The 17138-nt window shown below is 38.5% G+C and overlaps 1 protein-coding gene across 1 annotated transcript in view; it reads left to right on the top strand.

Moving 5' to 3' along the window:
• DTWD2 (DTW domain containing 2) overlaps positions 1-14943 on the top strand; it is a 59709-nt gene extending 44766 nt beyond the window's left edge. Inside the window, exons 5-6 of the mRNA XM_038125566.1 lie at positions 11980-12108; positions 14271-14943. Of these exons, the coding sequence (XP_037981494.1) occupies positions 11980-12108; positions 14271-14441 (300 nt within the window). The 3' untranslated portion in view covers positions 14442-14943. The remainder of the gene's footprint in view (positions 1-11979; positions 12109-14270) is intronic.
• Positions 14944-17138: the final 2195 nt, after the last annotated feature.

Below are 17138 nucleotides of genomic sequence, written 5' to 3'. Positions count from 1 at the left end.
CTCTGTGCATAAGATGGGTACAGTCTGCTGAACATAATTCTGTTTGCAAACAATGTAATCAGGTTGTTAAGAACACTTACTGTTAAATTAAAATACCATAGTACTACTGAAAAACCCCTCAAAATGCTTCACTGTCTTCAGTACAAAGGAAAAGTGTACAAAAGGTGTTACTGATGACAAGAAACTGTGTTCTCTGACCTCATAAACTGGTTAATTAAAAGCAATGATGCCATTTTATAGTTGATGTGCTGTCTTTTGAAAAGGCCCTATAAATTCAAAATGTCGAGGTTATATGCTGTCTAGAACTCCAGTCAATGGAAGAGAACTTCAGCAATTTGTCAGGCAGGGGGAGCTTTTCTTATTCTCAGCTTCTGAGAAATGTGGTCCAAATCTGTTACAGTTTGGAAGATGATGTGATTAAATATTTATTAAGCACTTAGGCATTTCTGGTTTTTTTCAACTGTTCACTGACCATCATGTAATATGCCTGAGTAGTTGTCAACACAAACTTGTTTTTTAGATTCCAGAGTTTTGATCTTTCACCAAAGTCAGTCACATCAACATCTGTGTTTTAAGAATTCTTTGCCAACTTACCTTGTTGCTCTTGTCAAAACTTCATGTTGTGCAAAGTGAGTAAGCACTTACTGATTTCTGTGTTGCCTCTGCAGGGCAACTGTGGATTCACAGATGGTGTGGCATGTCTGAGAGTAAACAGCTTGCTTGAAACTCTGTCATTGTAGGCATTCTTTGGGAGAGCATTCTTAACCCTCTTCTGTAGGTATCAGTGAAGGGATGTGCCAGCTATTCTCAGGAGCTCACTGAGCACTAAGAAAGAAAGAAAGAAAGAGAAGAACTGCTCATGGAGTATGGAAAGCAAGGGACAAACTCTTGCCACTCTTTTTATTTAAAAGAAAAGACGTTAAAAAACCCCGTTCCTCTTGGGGTCCACCTGCTTTTCAATTGATGTGATGCTACTGGAGTTACTAGGTAGGAGAGTCCCATGGGCTTCCCATAAAGGGTCAAAGCTAGACCGGAAATGCCACCTGGTTTAAAGCAGATTGTATGGCAGCAGATGTGATGAAATGCTAAAGTGTCCAAAGGTATAGGACACTGACTTGTAGTTGGCTGTAGGGTCTTCTGTCAGCAATTCAACCTCCAGCAATACCAGAACTATCAATACAAAATTAATGCATAACTTAATTTGCTCAGCTATGCACTATGCATAGCTGAGCAAGTGGTGAATTTAATTTTTGTATTTTTCTGTTAATGATGGGTAAAGTCATGAAGGAGTTGGTGGAGAAACTGTAATGGTTTGAGGTTCATTGAGTAGTTACATCATACTTTTTAATAGTAAGTGGGGTTTGTCATGTAGTCCTCTGGTGTATTCAGATAATAAAACTTTATTTGTGAATTTGCCATTTTCAAGTCTAGAGGATTAAGGAATGAGTAGCATTTTGTTCTGAAAGCATGTTCAAAAATCAGAGGAATTTCATTGATGGAGCAAGCAGTTACTCTGAAGTGTACTCTGCCATTTAGATAAATTCCTTCTAGAGGAAGTTAAAACTTCTAATGTAGTTAGTGCTCATAGACACAAAGTGTATTACAGTTTATGTTGTATAGTAAACTGTCTAACACCTTGACAGTGGATTACAATTAATGTAAAAGTAGAAATACAAAACCATTTGTTCATCTTCACACAAAAACCACCCAGAACAGAAGTAAAAGCAAAATATCAAAAGTCACTATTGCCATCTGGCTGTATCTTAATTGATTCTGATTGCTCTCTGTATTTTTTATAAAATCTCCTATTCAATGAGTTTGGGAGATGCAGAGAAAAATACTTTTTCTCATCTAGACAGTTACGAGACTTCAGCAAGTGATTTTATGAGGGCTAAATAATAAATAGTTACAAGTAGTAAATGATTTTTTTTACAGTCCCCTTTTATCTTTATGCTATTTTCTCTGTATTTTTATTTGTTACAGTTTACAATTTGCATGAGAGAAAGTCAATACTAAATTTTGCCACAGAACCTAAATAAATGAAGAATGCCCAGTTTAATTCTGCAAGGGAAAGAAGTATGATCATGAATAAAGAGTGCAGGCAGGCAGGATGTAAATCAGAACCCAAGGCAACAAAGGCCAGCCACAATGGTTGCAGCAGGGAAAACTGTAGTGAGGCGGGTCCTGGAATGTATGGATTCAACTATCCATCCGTACTCATGGAAGAAAAACACTGTGTTTTCACTGATTTGTTCCAAACACAATTCTTATCTGTGTATGACACTGGTGATTCTACTAATAATCACACAGGTTAGCCCAGTTGTCCTTAGAGTGAAGAAGGCCCTGTGAGCCTTGGTAGTAAATTTTTGTTTGTGCATTATATTGGTTTTTTTACAACTGTGCAATTTTAGCTGTAGCAAGAAAACTTGTTTTCATTAAGTAAGTAGTTCATAACCTATCCTCTGTGTGATGACTTGTAAGATAAACGTAATCATTATCAGCTGTTACATATTGTGAAATGTTTTATGAGTTAAGTTTTTAGCTGCTGTCTTATTACAACCAAAACAATAAAAAAAATTGAACTCAAGACAACAAAATATTTTTGCTAGGACTGTCAGAAATTGCTGTTTGAGAAAACTAAGATCAAAGGGAGAGAACTGGGAATCGTTTTGGGTGAGGATTACAGGCATAGTTGAGATAAGATGCTGAGCAATCAAAGTAATTCTGTCCTTGCGACATTTAGGTTAATTTGAATGACATTGGTCTTTGACATTTTTACATACATAAGTATGTATTTATTACCTCTCAATACAGTGACATTTTATTTGTGACTGAAAGGTGTGAGATGATTTACCAGATATAAGAAGTGTATGCTTCTTTATTCTTGGTGTCATGTTCCACTGTGGGGAACTGCAGAGAGTTCTTTTAATAAATAAGCCAAGCAAGGCAAACATGGCATCTGAGAAACATTTACTGGTAACTAGAGAGCCAGGTAAAAAGGAGTTACTCTACGAAAGAAGGCTAGAGAGAACAGAGCAAAAGGAAGAAAAATGGGATAGAGGGAGAGGAGACAGAGGGAAACAGAGCATTACCACCAGAGGTCAGGGAGTGCTGTCTATGTCCATGAGGCATGGGCTGTGGACGCTACTGTGGCAATGGGCAACCAGACATGAGGTGAGGGGTGCTCAGGGAGAAGATCCAGAAATCTGGACAGAGTCGTGGTGAGGATCGCGGTTGTGGACAGGCTTGGAGGCAGGCTGGGTTGGACACAGGTGGCTCAGGCAGGGACACAAGAGATGAAGCAGGCAGGGTGCAGGTCAAGGGCACAGGGAGGCAGGGCAGGTGCAAAGGTGAGGAAGAGCAAGCGAGGACAGGAGAGCCAAAAGGCTGGGGCCAGGGCAAAAGTGTAAGGCTCAAAAAGCCTCAACTCGAAAGCAAGTTTCGACAAGCAAGTCTCAAAAAAGTTGCTTGAATCACCAAGCCTCAAAAGCAAAAGCACAGCCCCAAGACAAAAGCCCACACTCAAAAACCATGTTTAAAAAGCCCCCGCAAGAGTCAAAAGGCAAAAAACCCTTTAAAAAGCCCCCGCAAGAGTCAAAAGGCAAAAAACAAGGCCCCCAGAGCTTCTTGTGCAGTTACTTTTTATGCCCTGGCTCCTCCCAAAAGTCCGCTTGCTGACAGGAGACCATTGGCCCAATGTCCCAGGGTAGTCCATCGGCAGAGACCTTTTGCCATCTGCCTGGAGAGTGTCTCTGGGGTACGGTGTCTGTGGTGTTCCCCTACTGATTGCCTGTCCCGTGTGAGACATGAAATGGTTGCCAAGTGGAGTCTCCCCGGTGGCAATGCTTTCCTCCATCTTCTCCTAGCTGCTAGCTGCCTCCTGGACATGTGCAACCTCTCTCTCACATGCCTCTGAGATGCCTCTGACAACCATTGTTGAGGCATAACAAAACTGAATTGACTCCTTATACTTGGGCAGAAACTTTGCTTTTTTTTTTTCCTTTTCTTTCATAATGTTGTTAAACCCTTCGACAAATGTCTGAATATCCAGGTGCTAGAACAATTCAGGAGCATTTGCAAATTTTGTACTGTTGTACCCATGCCTCATATACTCATGGGATAAGAACATTTTGTAAAAAGTAAACTGGAAATATATTTAATTTTTATTGAATTTGCTTTCAAATAGCTAGATTAATTGAAGACTTTTTATTCTTTTACTCTTTCTTTTCATGTTCCCTTCTGCCCTTGCCAAAATTATTCTCAGGAGCTTCTTGTGCTGTTTTTCCCTGGTCCTAGGAAATGCCTACTGATCTTCACATACAGTAACAAAACAAGAAATTACACAAAGGAAAAATAATTAGTAGATTCCAAAGAATGGTATCATGGCATTGGTGCTGCATTTTGACACTGAAGTATTTAATTTTCATTTTCAATTTTCTGATATTTGCAGGTAATTTTAATTAAATGGCTGTGACAATACAAGTAATTAATTTTTCTTTCTTCATTTCATGACCCCATTCTCTATGTTCATTTTCTGCACACTGAATTTACTTGCCATGCTTTCCTGTTTTATTAATTATTAAAAGAATAGTGCTGCATAAAATATTGAACTGTTGGCTGACATTAATTTTTTAAGTATAAGCAGAGCAAGAGAGATATTACCAGAAATTATTTCTAGATTTTTTCTTTTCCAAATATAAAAAAATAAAATGCCAGGAAATTAACTGGAAATACATAGTCATTTTACGAAGTGGCATGAATAGCCTATATGACATGTACTTAAATATAATTATTTTTCCATAACTTAATGGCAGTATTAAATTATTTAATTCCTTAGTTATAGGTCAAATTGTGCAATTTCAGATACTGAGACCATAACCAGATGGTATTTCAATTATTTTTTGCAGAATATATAGTCCAGATATTCCTAGGTCAGTCCTATCTTCTCTAATGTCTTACCTGTGAATATTTTCCTTTCCTTACACTTTTACTGTCTGTTAGCTCTTAGTTTTTGTGAAATTTGGATCTGCCTCATGCTGTGTTCTTTTACAGGAGGTAAAACTGTTCCTTTTGGGTTAGAACTCCAGCTTGCGTGCACTTAGACCTTATTTCAGTTACCTGTTTTAACTGAAGACCAATCTATTTTGTGTCCTTTAAGGATACCATGCATAGCAAGGCCTCCTGGTTGGTGGTGTTCTTTTGTTTCTTGCTTTTTTTTTTGGGGGGGGGGGTGTATTTTCTTTTGGATTTTTTTGCTTCTTGTGCTTGTAAATATTCATAGAAGAAACAGAGGGGATAATACATGTCCCTTAGGGTCGGTACTGGGGCTGATACTGTTCAACACCTTTGTTGGTGACAGGGACAGTGGCGTTAAGAGCACCCTCAGCAAGCTCCCTGATGACACCACCCTGTGTGGGGCAAGGACATGCCCGAGGGATGCCAGCCAGAGGGACCTTGGACAGGGTTGAAAAGTGGGACTGTGGGAACATCAAGAAATTCAACAAAGTACAAGTGCAAGGTCCTGCACCCGGGTCATGGCAATCCCAGACACACCCACAGGTTGGGAAGAGAAGTGATTGGGAGCAGCCCTGTGGGTCAGGACTTGGTGGGGATGGTTGATGGAAAATTAGCCAGCAGTGTGTGCTCACAGCCCACAAAGCCAGACGTGTCCTGGGCCGCACCAAAAGCAGTCTAGCTTGCAGGGCGAGGGAGGGGATTCTGCTCCTCTGCTCTGCTCTGGTGAGACCCTGCTGCAGTGCTGTGTCCAGCTCTGGTGTCCCCAACATAAGGACATGGAACTGTAGGAGCCAGTCCAGAGGAGGGACATGAGTCGATGAAGGGGCTGGAGCACGTCCCCTACAAAGCCAGGCTGAGACAGTTGGGGCTGTTCAGCCTGGGGAAGGGAAGGTTGTGTGCAGACCTCATGGCAACCTTGCAGGATCTGAAGGGTCCTGCAGGGAAGCTGGAGAGGGACCCTTCATCAGGAACTGCTGTGGCATGACAAGGAGTAATGGGTACAAACTGAAAGAACTAACCTTAGGCAATCTGTTCCAGTGTCTAACCACCCTCACAGTAAAAATTTCTTCCCAATATCTAATGTAAATTTCCCTCTTTCAGTTTGTACTGGCTGGCATCCCTTGCCTTGGGCATATCCCTGCCCCACACAGGGTGGTGTAGTCATGGAGCTTGCTGAGGGTGCTCTCAATGCCACTGTTCCTGTCACCAACAAAGGTGTTGAACAATATCAGCTCCAGTACCGACCCTGGGGATCACCGCTCGCCTCAGCTCTGCATGTGGACAAGGAGCTCTTTGCCAAAACTCTTTCCAGGCGCCATCCAGGCAGCTGTTCATCCACCAAGTGGTCCATCCATCAAACTATGTGTCTACAATTTAGAGGCAAGGATATCGTGTGAAACAGTGTCCAAAGCTGCGGGAACCTCTGGGCAGGTGCTGTTGGGGTGGCCACCTTCCCGAGAGCGATTCCCCTCCCGGGCCGGAGTGACCAAGTCCCATAGCCCACCTGGCTCTCTGGCCCGGATGAAGTAATCTGTAGACACCAGTGAAGAAGGAGGGCTCTCTGTTCTGTAGGTCCAGTTGGGTTTTATTGTAGGGAAGTGTGAGGGTCCAAAGGAGCAGGAGCAGGTACAGACACGACCACAACTGAAGGGGTCCGAGGGCAGAAGATCCCAGAGCAAAGGAGGGGTCAGGGTACATAACAAGGGAAGGGAGGAGGGGTTAGGGTACAGTGTATCCAATAGGAAAGGGGGTAGGAGGAGGGACGGAGAGTGGCATGGGTTGTTCCAATGAGGGGACAAGATGGGAGTGGTCCATGTCGGAGGGCCAATGGGGAAACCGGGAGTGCAGAAATTTCCAGAACCTGGGAAGGGACAACAGGTAATTGACAACTGTTAATCAGCATTGCTGGGCAGAGCATCATGGGGAATTCTTACTCTTATCTTAGATATCTGTGCCCTGCCATGGCAACTCAAGGTCAGCCTTCCAATGGCTCCCTCCCACACAAAGCTTTGCATAAGTACAGGTAGACAGTGTCAATTGCTCTGCCCTTATCCACCAGTAGCTCCATCACAGAAGGCAAGATTTCCCCTCTGTAAAGCCATGCTGGCTCTTTCCAGTCACCTCTTTGTTTTCCATGTGTCTTAGCGTGGTTTCCAGGGAAATCTGCTTCATAAGCTTGCCTGGCAGATGAGACTTCTCTGTAGATCCCTAGATCTTCTGCTTTCCAGTTTTTCAAAAAGGGTGTTTATGTTTCCCTTTTTCCAGTCATCAAAGTCTTTGAAGTCATGCCCTCATGGATCGAGGGTGTTGTGACAGGTATCTACTTTTTCAGGCTGTCCATTTGTGACAGTTGCATGGCAGTTATTCCCTCCAGTATTTTAGAAAGTGAGTGCTCTTAAGATGTCACTTTAAATTAAAGCCAAGGTTTTGAACAAGATAATTTATTTATATTCTTGATTTAAATTTCAGTAGCACGCTGAGACTAAATTTACTCAGCCTGTCTTCTCCAGCACAAAGGTAATTTTACTAACTGCATGAAATTTCTGTAAGATACAGAAAACTGTTTCGGCTTACAGGTAAAAGATGCTTGTGCAAACTGGATACTGAGTGACAGATCTTCCCCTCCGTCTCACCCATCTTCTGTCTGAGATTGTTTTTGCAGTAGCTCCCTGAGAATGCTCTTACTGCCTTAAGCACCTTAAAAGCAAACTTTTCTTAGCTTCTAGAATGATGGGCAAGATAGCAGGATGTGGTTGTACTCTTTCTGAGATTTTTTTGTGCCTTTTGAGTTAGTTTAAAGAAATGGCTAATTTTTTTTTTCTGAAAGGTATTTATTAAAGTAGTAGAACATATGACCAGTAACTAGTGCCTATGTTAAGCAGGAGGACAGATGGTAATTTCTTCCTTTATTCTTGAAAAATTAAGCAAATTAATTCCCAACCTGACATTCAGATTTTCAAAAGACACTATAAACATAAAGAGGAAAGGATCCTAAGTATTAAGTTTTTTATAGAAGCCACAGAAAAATATATTATGCCTCTGCCTATTTTGAGATGTCTGTAGAACAGGCAAGAATTGTTTAGTGTGCCATGTGAGACAGATGTACTAGCATTTTTCAATTTTTGGTGATGCATTATTTTCTAAGTATAATTTTGCATAATGTTGGGTTCTCTTTGGAAAGTACAGCTGGTGAGAGTAAAGCTGGTAAGAGCAGTGATGAAGAAATTAACACAGAAAAGATAGAAAGATACTGATATTAAGGAGAGGACTTGGAGCGTTCTGCTAGATCTCCAGTTCTGTTATTTAAAATAAAAGCAGAAATCAGTTTCCTATCTTTACTGACAGGAACTTAAAAATTTAAGTTTAAAAATTTAAAACTTACTTTTAAATTTTTAAAATTTCAAACAGCAGGTCTTTGACCCCATCAAGGCAACAGTTTTCCTCCCATCAATTTTGAACAGCTGAACAAGATCAGCTGGGTCTTCAGTTGCCTGGAGCATGTCCAAGGAAGGCTCAGGAAGAAAAAACTCTGCCCCAAGAAACACTGAAGGGTCACAATTTTTACTGTGCTTCAAATCCTTTGTAAATGCTCAAAGGCTGTAGCATTTGCTGAGGGAATGGTGCGTTGGCAGATAAGCCAGTGTTAAGTTAGTGTAACAGTTTATGAGAATTGCTGAAACTCAGACTTTTGGAAGCAGGAGTCTTGAGTTAGAGATAGAAATGAAACTTTATTTTATGTGTTGCTTCCTATTTCTGTTGGCTTGGAAATTAAGTCCCCAAACTCCTTCTCACTTACAGAGAATAGATACACTAATTTCAGTGTCTTGGCTGAATTCCAGTGAGTAATTGCATTCAGATAATCTAAATTCCTCTCTAGTTTGAGTTGTTTGAGATAGTTTCCATCTTCTTTCTTGTTATTTTGTGAGCAATATTAAACTGGCTGTTGTTTTTTGAACTTGTCATTTCTGTATTTTGATAGAAATTGATACTATTCCAAAGTGTGCATATGATTTTCAAATTACTTTGAAACAAAAACAAACAGGTTGTTGTATTTTTTATGGAGAACTGCTTCTAAAATGTCATAATTTTTATTTTGAAATGTACTTAAACAGGGTATTTGTGTATACTCATTTTGAACTGAGATTTTGGAAGTCTGGTGTAGGAGGTAGACAGTCTGATTTTGTTTAAATTAATTGTGTGAATATTTCTGTAAATTTGAACTAAATTTGTTCTGCTGGATTTGAGATACACAGGTGACAGATAAAGAATTAGTGCACATAGGTAATGCAGAGACTTGGATGAGATTGTTGCAATATGGTATCTGAAACTATTAACTGCACAAAAGGCAATGCAAGTTTAGACCTCTTGGTGAAAAATGAAGACATCTTCCTACCCAAGCAGGTCTGAGGACACGTAAATATTTCTTATGTCTAGGCAATTTTTTTCCCAAGAAGAAATCTTCCTGTGTCTGAAATATTTAGTGACAAACTGATTTGTTTTGGTTTCTGTATTGTTTCTGCTTTGTTTTGCCATTTAGTTTATGCTGTGAGTGGGTGGAGTATTGTGTGTTTTATTGGTTCAGTAAATGCATCTCATTTCAGATGGGAGCTTTGGTGAGTCTTTCCAATTTGCAGTAGACAAAGACTACCCTGACTGTATTTCAGGTGACTAGGGATCATTTATTTAGATTGTGCTGCTTTAAAGAGTGCAGTAAAATGCCTGCTGAAAGAAGCCTAAGAGATAAACTATAGCTGGCAGTTGTCTTCATCAGGTATTCTTCCTTCCTCTGATTTCCACCACTCTCTATGGTATTTTAATCTTATCCTAGGGCATATGTAATTTTTCAGAAAAATGGATGGGGATGCTTGTTTCCATCCTTTCTCTTTCTTCTCATGAAAGAAGAAACTTAGTTGCTGCTGCTGTTGCTGTTAGTACTAGAAAGTTGCCTTTTTGTGCCTTGTCAGTTGTTTGACAAAACAAACAAAATGTTCTGGCTCCATGGCTGTGTGGCAGTGTGCAGGCCCCTTTCCTTTATAGAAGTCTTGCAATCATTGATAGGTTTTCTTTCTCCGGAATGTTGATCATTTCAAATGTTTTTCACCATGAGACCCAAGGAATGAAGTATAGAAAGCAGCAGACAGAACTATTCCCAACTCCTAGGAAAGAAAGCCTCAAGAGGCTGTCCAAGGAAGGGGAAGCCAGTGGGCCTGCAGGTGCTCCATCATGTGGTTTTAGCCTCTGGAGTGATACTCCATGAAGAATGTACCTGTCAGCTGTTGAGAAAAAGTGTGAATATGCGTCTGCTTTGATGCTCAGGACATGTGCTGGAGAAATGATGGACTGAGTTCACCCTGTTTTTCCATACTTAGGTAGAAGTTTCTAAGTAGGGACCACTTCTTCCAGCACAGTTTTCTGTATACTTCTAATAACTAGGCTTCCTGCTCTGTTGTGGTGAAGATCTCTACATGGTCACAGAGAGAAGGCATAAGACGAAAGAAAACCTTGAGGACTAACAAATGAAAATACTATCATCTTTTTCTTTTCATTGCCTACACTGATGTCTAAATTCTACATTTTTTTTCCTCCTACGTAATTTTATTCTTTTCTGGTTTTTCCATATCAAGTTGAAGAAGGTAGGTGAGAAAGGCTTAATTTTTCTGAATTTTCCTATATTTGATTAAATTGACTTTTTATAGCTAACTTGCTTGTGCTTTCCAGAATGCCTTTTGCTCTTTTCTTGTTTCCTTTTTTTTTTTTTTTTTTACTGTTTTAAATTTCCTTTAAATTGGGATAAGCAAGGCAGTGGAACTTCGTCTTATTTATGTCTCTTCAGTAGTCTGGAGTTTTCCTTTTATACATCCAATACCTTGAACTTTACGGAATGGGTAATTGCTTGTCAGAGAGATTAAGGAAAATGAAATATTTCAAATAAAAGGAAAAACAAGAAAATTGAAGGGGGAAAGTATTAAATAAAGTGAGGAATGGTGAGACTTCTGGCAGGCAAAATGGGGATCACTCACTCATATTTTCAAGAAGAAGAAAAATAAAAGACAATTGATGGGATGAGTTTAAAAAAAAAGAAAATTAACTTACTCTTTTACAAGGATATGTCTGGGTTTTTTGTATTGCACTACAATATTGTTGGAAAAAGACCCGAGAATTTTTGGTTAAGAATACTGACAATGTTGCTAAAACATATTTGTTTTGCAAATTGCATTTTAGATATATGTGGAAAAGGAAATATTAGGAATAAAGGAATAATATCTGAATTTTCATGCAGAGTCAAGGAGTGTAAATTCTGTGTTGTTTCAACCACTGTTCAAAAACCTGGTAAAAGCTTTTGGAGCTGTTGGTTGAGTTGAATTTCCTTTTCTTAAAATCTTTTAACTTGCAAGATAGTGTAAAGTGTTTATCACTTCAGGCAGAGCCAGTAAATTATTTTAAGACATTATGTTGTTAAACAAATAGTTCTAATCAATCTAATAAACCTAATTAATTGTGTGAATAAATACAGTTTCTAGAAGTCTGAGATTCAGAATTTTGACAAATAATATTTTGCCAAGATATAAAGTGTTAATGACTATATGGCCTTTGTAGCTTGCATGTTCGTTGTGTTTAGAGTAATAAAAAAGAGCATAAGTGAATAAATCTATTTTTTGTTATAGCATATCTATGGCAACTGAAATCAGTTGCTAAAATTTCACTTAGTCTTTCTCTAACAAAAATTGTATTTCCTTTGCATGTCCATACATTAACAAATGTGCAGTTTTTGTTTGTGATGGTAACTCATGTGTATTACACTGAACAGTAGCACGGCATTGGCTACTGAGAGGCTAAACAGCAAAAAGAAAAGAAGATGAGTGAACACAGAAGGAAAGGGGATGTGTTTTCCTTGGTGTAGAGAATAGGTATCTCACATATTATCCTGGCTCATTTATTTTACTGGAGTTTGCTATTTTTCAGGTGCAGTTAAAACCCAGTATTTCAAGCCAGTATGTAATTCGTACACAACCAACAAACACCTGTCTGTCTACTCTTGAATGTGCAGCTGTTGCTCTTTCCATCATGGAAAAAAATAAGAGTATACAAGAGGTATGTAAACTTAAATACCTGAGTTTTTCTAATATGAATGGTAGAGGGCCAGCAAACGTACTTAGCTATTAATGTAAAACTTGACTTGAGTTAAAATCTTAATGACATTTGTAATAGTTTTGTTACATAGCAAACTAAAACAAGAATGCAGCAATGGATACCATTTTTCATTTATTAACTCTAGAGTATTCAAATTACTGTGACTCTTTCATGTTGTGCTCCAAAAGCGAACACAACAAAGTGATCTTTCAACTCTGACAAACCTAATTTGTTTTGTGACAGGAGATAAGGTATGTTACTGCATGGAAAGAAGTAAATTGTTTTCTCTAAAAACTAGACAGCAGAGATGATCTGAATACCCCTCACAGCTATCTTGAAGATTAAATGCTTTTTAAAGCCAGGTCCTCTGATCTCCTGCACTCCTCAGCCATGGAATGTAACCCACTGGGTTATGTCTGCCTACCAGCATAACTCACAACTCTTACATGTCACTGGAGGAATTTGGGACTTAATAGTTCTTGAGTTTAAGTTTATCCCAGGTCAGAGAATACTAATTGGACATTAGCCTTTCCTTGTAAATTTTGATCCCACTAGTCTGTGATGGAAAAAGTCATTAACAAAATGTCTTTCTTAATCTTTTGTTGCTGACATTAGTAATATCAATTTAATAAGCCCTCTGAAAAACACCTACAAGTACTTTTGCACCACAGAGCCAAGTCTGCAATTCAATTGTGTGCCCAGAATTTAGTAGTGAATGGTCTGTGAAAAAAGATTTAAAGCCCATCCATGTACCCCCTACAAGCTAGTCTTCACCCTGGGGTGCTCATACTGCTCTCCATCAGCTAGCTAATATTTTTGTACTCAATATCTGCCTACTAAAAAACTTGCCCAGGTCAAAAATTGCTCCTGCAGCTGGCATAATATATAGTATGCCACCTCTGTGTCTGCCTCTGTGACTCTAGACTCACCTTAGTATTAAATGAATTGGATATAAAACCCAGATTTGGACAAAGTGTGTGGACACACAAGAAAATAAGGTTCAGAAATTGGAACTCCAATGAAGATGATTTTCAAGAAACTTGTGTGTATATGTGGGGCTTTATATTTACCTTTTCCTTTGTTGTGCTAGGACAACATATTTTTCCTACTCTAGGACTTCTGTCTTGCAGTGAATGCGTAGTTAATGTCTACAGTTACCCGTCTAACATTCTGATTCACCCCTACCACTGAGAATTGGCCCAGCCTACTTTTCAAAGTCAAAATTTTTGTTTTCTCTAAGCATTGCAGTAGCCAAGAGCTACATTTATGCATTTTTTATACTATATTCATGCATTCCATCTCTGAATTGAGTGCTATTCCCAGCATATGAGACAGTGAACTGAAGTTGAGAGCCATGGAAATTAAAAATGTGCACTTGGTTTGATACCCAGTATGTCACTTGATTTTCCTGCGTGCTCTTAAGAGTCATATTTTTCTCAGTAGAATCTCAGCTCCTGCTGAGTGCAGTTACACATGCAATTGCTTTACCCCTTTACATCTCTACATGGGGCCCCCACTGACTTAGCCAGGCAACCAGAAAATGAAGAATCTACAATTAGGAATTGCATGAGATAAATTTGGTTTGTGTGGCTTCATTAATCCTACACAGTACCTTTGGGCAGAAGCATGGACACAGTTGTGTCTCCAAAATTGCAGTCCAGCTGCCTTGGTCATGAGTCCCTCCTGCCTTCCTAAAACCCTGTCTCAAGGGATTTTTGTGCAAGCACTAAACAGCTTAGTTATTGTGACTTATTTTATTGCAGCTTGTTGACTGAGCCACAGTAATTGATTGTAGTCCATTGCTGAGGCCAAGTCAAAGCCATAACTTAGAGTAATGTGGCTGGGCCTGAAGTCAAGATTGAGTGGTTCCAAAGGAAGGAGTGAGGGATGGTACCATGCAGGTGGTGTATGACTCCTCTGTGGTTCTTTTCAGTACATCTTCTATTCAGGCCCGCCTTGTGTCTCCAAAAGGTATATTTTAACAACATTTATCATCCAAATTGTATTTTATTAATATTTTTAAGTATTCATTGAATTAAAAAAACAGTAATAATTGATGCCTCTAAAACACCTTACTGAAAGCTTGGGGTTCTTTTGTCCCCCACCCCTTCATGTTTCTGCAGATTATACTCCATCCGCTTCAAGCTTTATGCTCTTTCCAACTTCAGCATGGTGCACAGATCCATCACAGCAAGGAACATCTTCTCAAAAATGGCTTATATGACAAGCCCATGCCAAAGAATAAACGCAAACTCAGAAGAATGGAGCTTCTGGTGAATAATGTTAAAATATAAGAAAGCTGTACAGACTGTACAGTGGGATTTATTTGCATGTAGCAAATGAATATGAATCTGGATTTGATCCAAACAGTTGACTATACTCTAATAAAACAACTTTTAGGCCCTTCTTAGGCAAGAGTTTTATCTACCAATGTGACAAACAGTAATGGACAAGCTTTTTCATTTGTGCAGTAAGCCAGGTGCCTTTGTTCAGATGATGGAGGAGCATTCTCATTTCCTGTAGAGAAAAGGAAGAAAAATGAACATAATTTAGACTTATGTTATCACTTGGGTGTCAGATATGATCCTCAGTATGACTGGATGAATTTATTTTGGAGAGGCTTTTACCAGTACAAAAAGACAAGAAATATGAATATGGATGTGATGGAATGGTAAGGCTTCAGTGGTTAGAATTATGTTGAATTACTACTGAGCTTTTTAGCTTCAGTACCTAACTACTGTAGACTTTCAAAGCATAATTCCTGATATTCTTTAGTTCAGATGAACATAAGGCATGTTACTTGGACATCTCTAACTTTGAGATTTTTATTTCTTCTATAATTAGAACTCCTTTTTGTAAATTTACATATATTTTACAATGCAGTTTGGTTTAGTTTCTCTGAGACTTAATTTTTGAATTAGGTCTGCATATGTTTTTACAAAAAACTGAACAATTCTGACTTACAAAAAGAAAAGTAGAAATAGTGATTTTTGGAATTATAACTCAGGTGCTTTGCTTTTATTTGAGCAAAAATTAGTCTTCTGCAGGTGGAGAGATTGTTGTGGATAAAAATACATCACACCCATACTCTGACATACAATGATTATGCTACTAAAGGAATTAAACAAGCCCAGTGTAAACTGCTCTGTAAGAAGTACAATGCAATAACAAATTATTTTGTCTGGTTACAACCAGCTAACACAATTATAGATCCTCTAGGCTTCATGTGTTTAGTTTTTCACTTCTAACAGTGATAAAAATGTACTTATTTCTAATGGGAATTGCCAGAAGCAAAAGAATTGAGTATTTTTACAGGCTTTCTGAAATAATATTTTATGATCTGGAGGGAAAAGTAAAGTGAAGTAAAGGTTCTGATAGTTCTTTCTTCGACATAAATGCCTCCATTTAAGAGATTAAAATGCCTAATGTTTGTCTTTACTGTCAGTTCCCCTCTAGATAACAACATGAAGCTAATTGGGTACTAATTAGACTTAGAAAAAGATATTTTATCTTTAATTTATGATCTGCAAGACAAGAAACTACAGAAGTGGGGTGGGGGTGGGGTGAGGGGATGTGTAAGCACAACTAACCAATATTTTACTGAAAGCTTTTCTGCAATTAATAAGAGAGGTCAAAATTAGGTCAGAGATTAGCTAAGAAGTTTTAGTTAACCCTGAGCTAATAGTGACCTTTTGTTTAGGCATGGATAAACAATATAATTTGTCTGACTATGTGAGCAAAGCTTATATAACCTTTTCCTCTTCTCCCGGTCTAGATAAATCTGGTATCTGTCACTAAGTTCAGCAAAGCTGAATTAGTCTTGACTAATCTGAAGCAAACCAGTCTCATATGATTACTGATAGCATAGATGCACTTTTGTTCACATTGGAACTGAGAAAGGGCATGTTTATTCCTGTAGCACACCAATCTCCAGGCTAACTTGAAGTCTGAAGTTGCAGTCTTACGCAATTTGTGCGCGCAGCCTTGTGTGTGATGCTGCGCCCAGTTACCTGCTGGACTGGTAATCTTCCTTCCCTGTGCCCTGGGACATGGTCAATAATTCGTTGAGGAAACATGGGTATCAATTAAACTTTATTGTTAATGTCATATGTACATACGTGGATGATGTTCACATTTGATTTTGTATACATTAACTTAATTTACCTTATTTTAAATTCATCTCAAGCAGCAGTGTGTCTTTTGACCTACATTTTGAAGTTTATTTTCCTAGGCAGAAGATTTAATGTGTCTTTACATAATATGTGAGTTTATATTTTAGAGAACAGAAAGAAATTTGTATTACAGCCTGGGATTCATAGCCACCCGCGAAATGCCTTAGAATTACAGGATCAGAGAAATAGTTGCCTTAATTGAGTTCTAATCCTACATTAAATACTCTTGTACATGGAATCTGTGCAGAGTTTTCATATTTTTCAGCAATGGACAAATTCTGCACAGCCTACAGAAAGCACTTTTCAGCTTTGTTGATTCCTCTTGTTCTTTTAATTTTGCTCCTATGGATAACAAGACTTTGTAGGATCTCATGCTGGATGCATGGAAGCCTTTAATTGCTAATTTCCTCTGTTGTACAATACTAGATCAATCAATATTCAACAGTTACTGAAGAAATTAAAAACAATGCATTGCAAACCTCCAGACTTTTTAATTTTTTGAGTTTTTTGTATGTCCCAGCTCAGCTATGATGTAATGAACATTTAGGTGCAACACAGCAGTCACATGAGTTTCAGTTTCAGATTTGTTTGAAGCTATTAAACTTAAAATACAGTACTTTTTAGATGGAACTTGTATGATTTTAAAAATATGCACAGTGTAAGAGGAGGAATTTAGAAAGTTTGTTTTCAGGTCTTTTGGATTCAGAATTTGCCAATAAATACATTACCTCAAACAAATGAATACTCTGAAGTCCAGACTCTCTTGACAAAAGCTGTGTGTGATAAACTAGCATGCTTTGTAAGCAATTTCATTAGAAT

The sequence above is a fragment of the Motacilla alba genome, chromosome Z, assembly GCF_015832195.1.
Source record: "Motacilla alba alba isolate MOTALB_02 chromosome Z, Motacilla_alba_V1.0_pri, whole genome shotgun sequence".
NCBI classification, from domain to species: Eukaryota; Metazoa; Chordata; class Aves; order Passeriformes; family Motacillidae; genus Motacilla; species Motacilla alba.
Note: the sequence above shows the minus strand (reverse complement) of the source record. Positions and strands in the feature narration are given on the sequence as shown.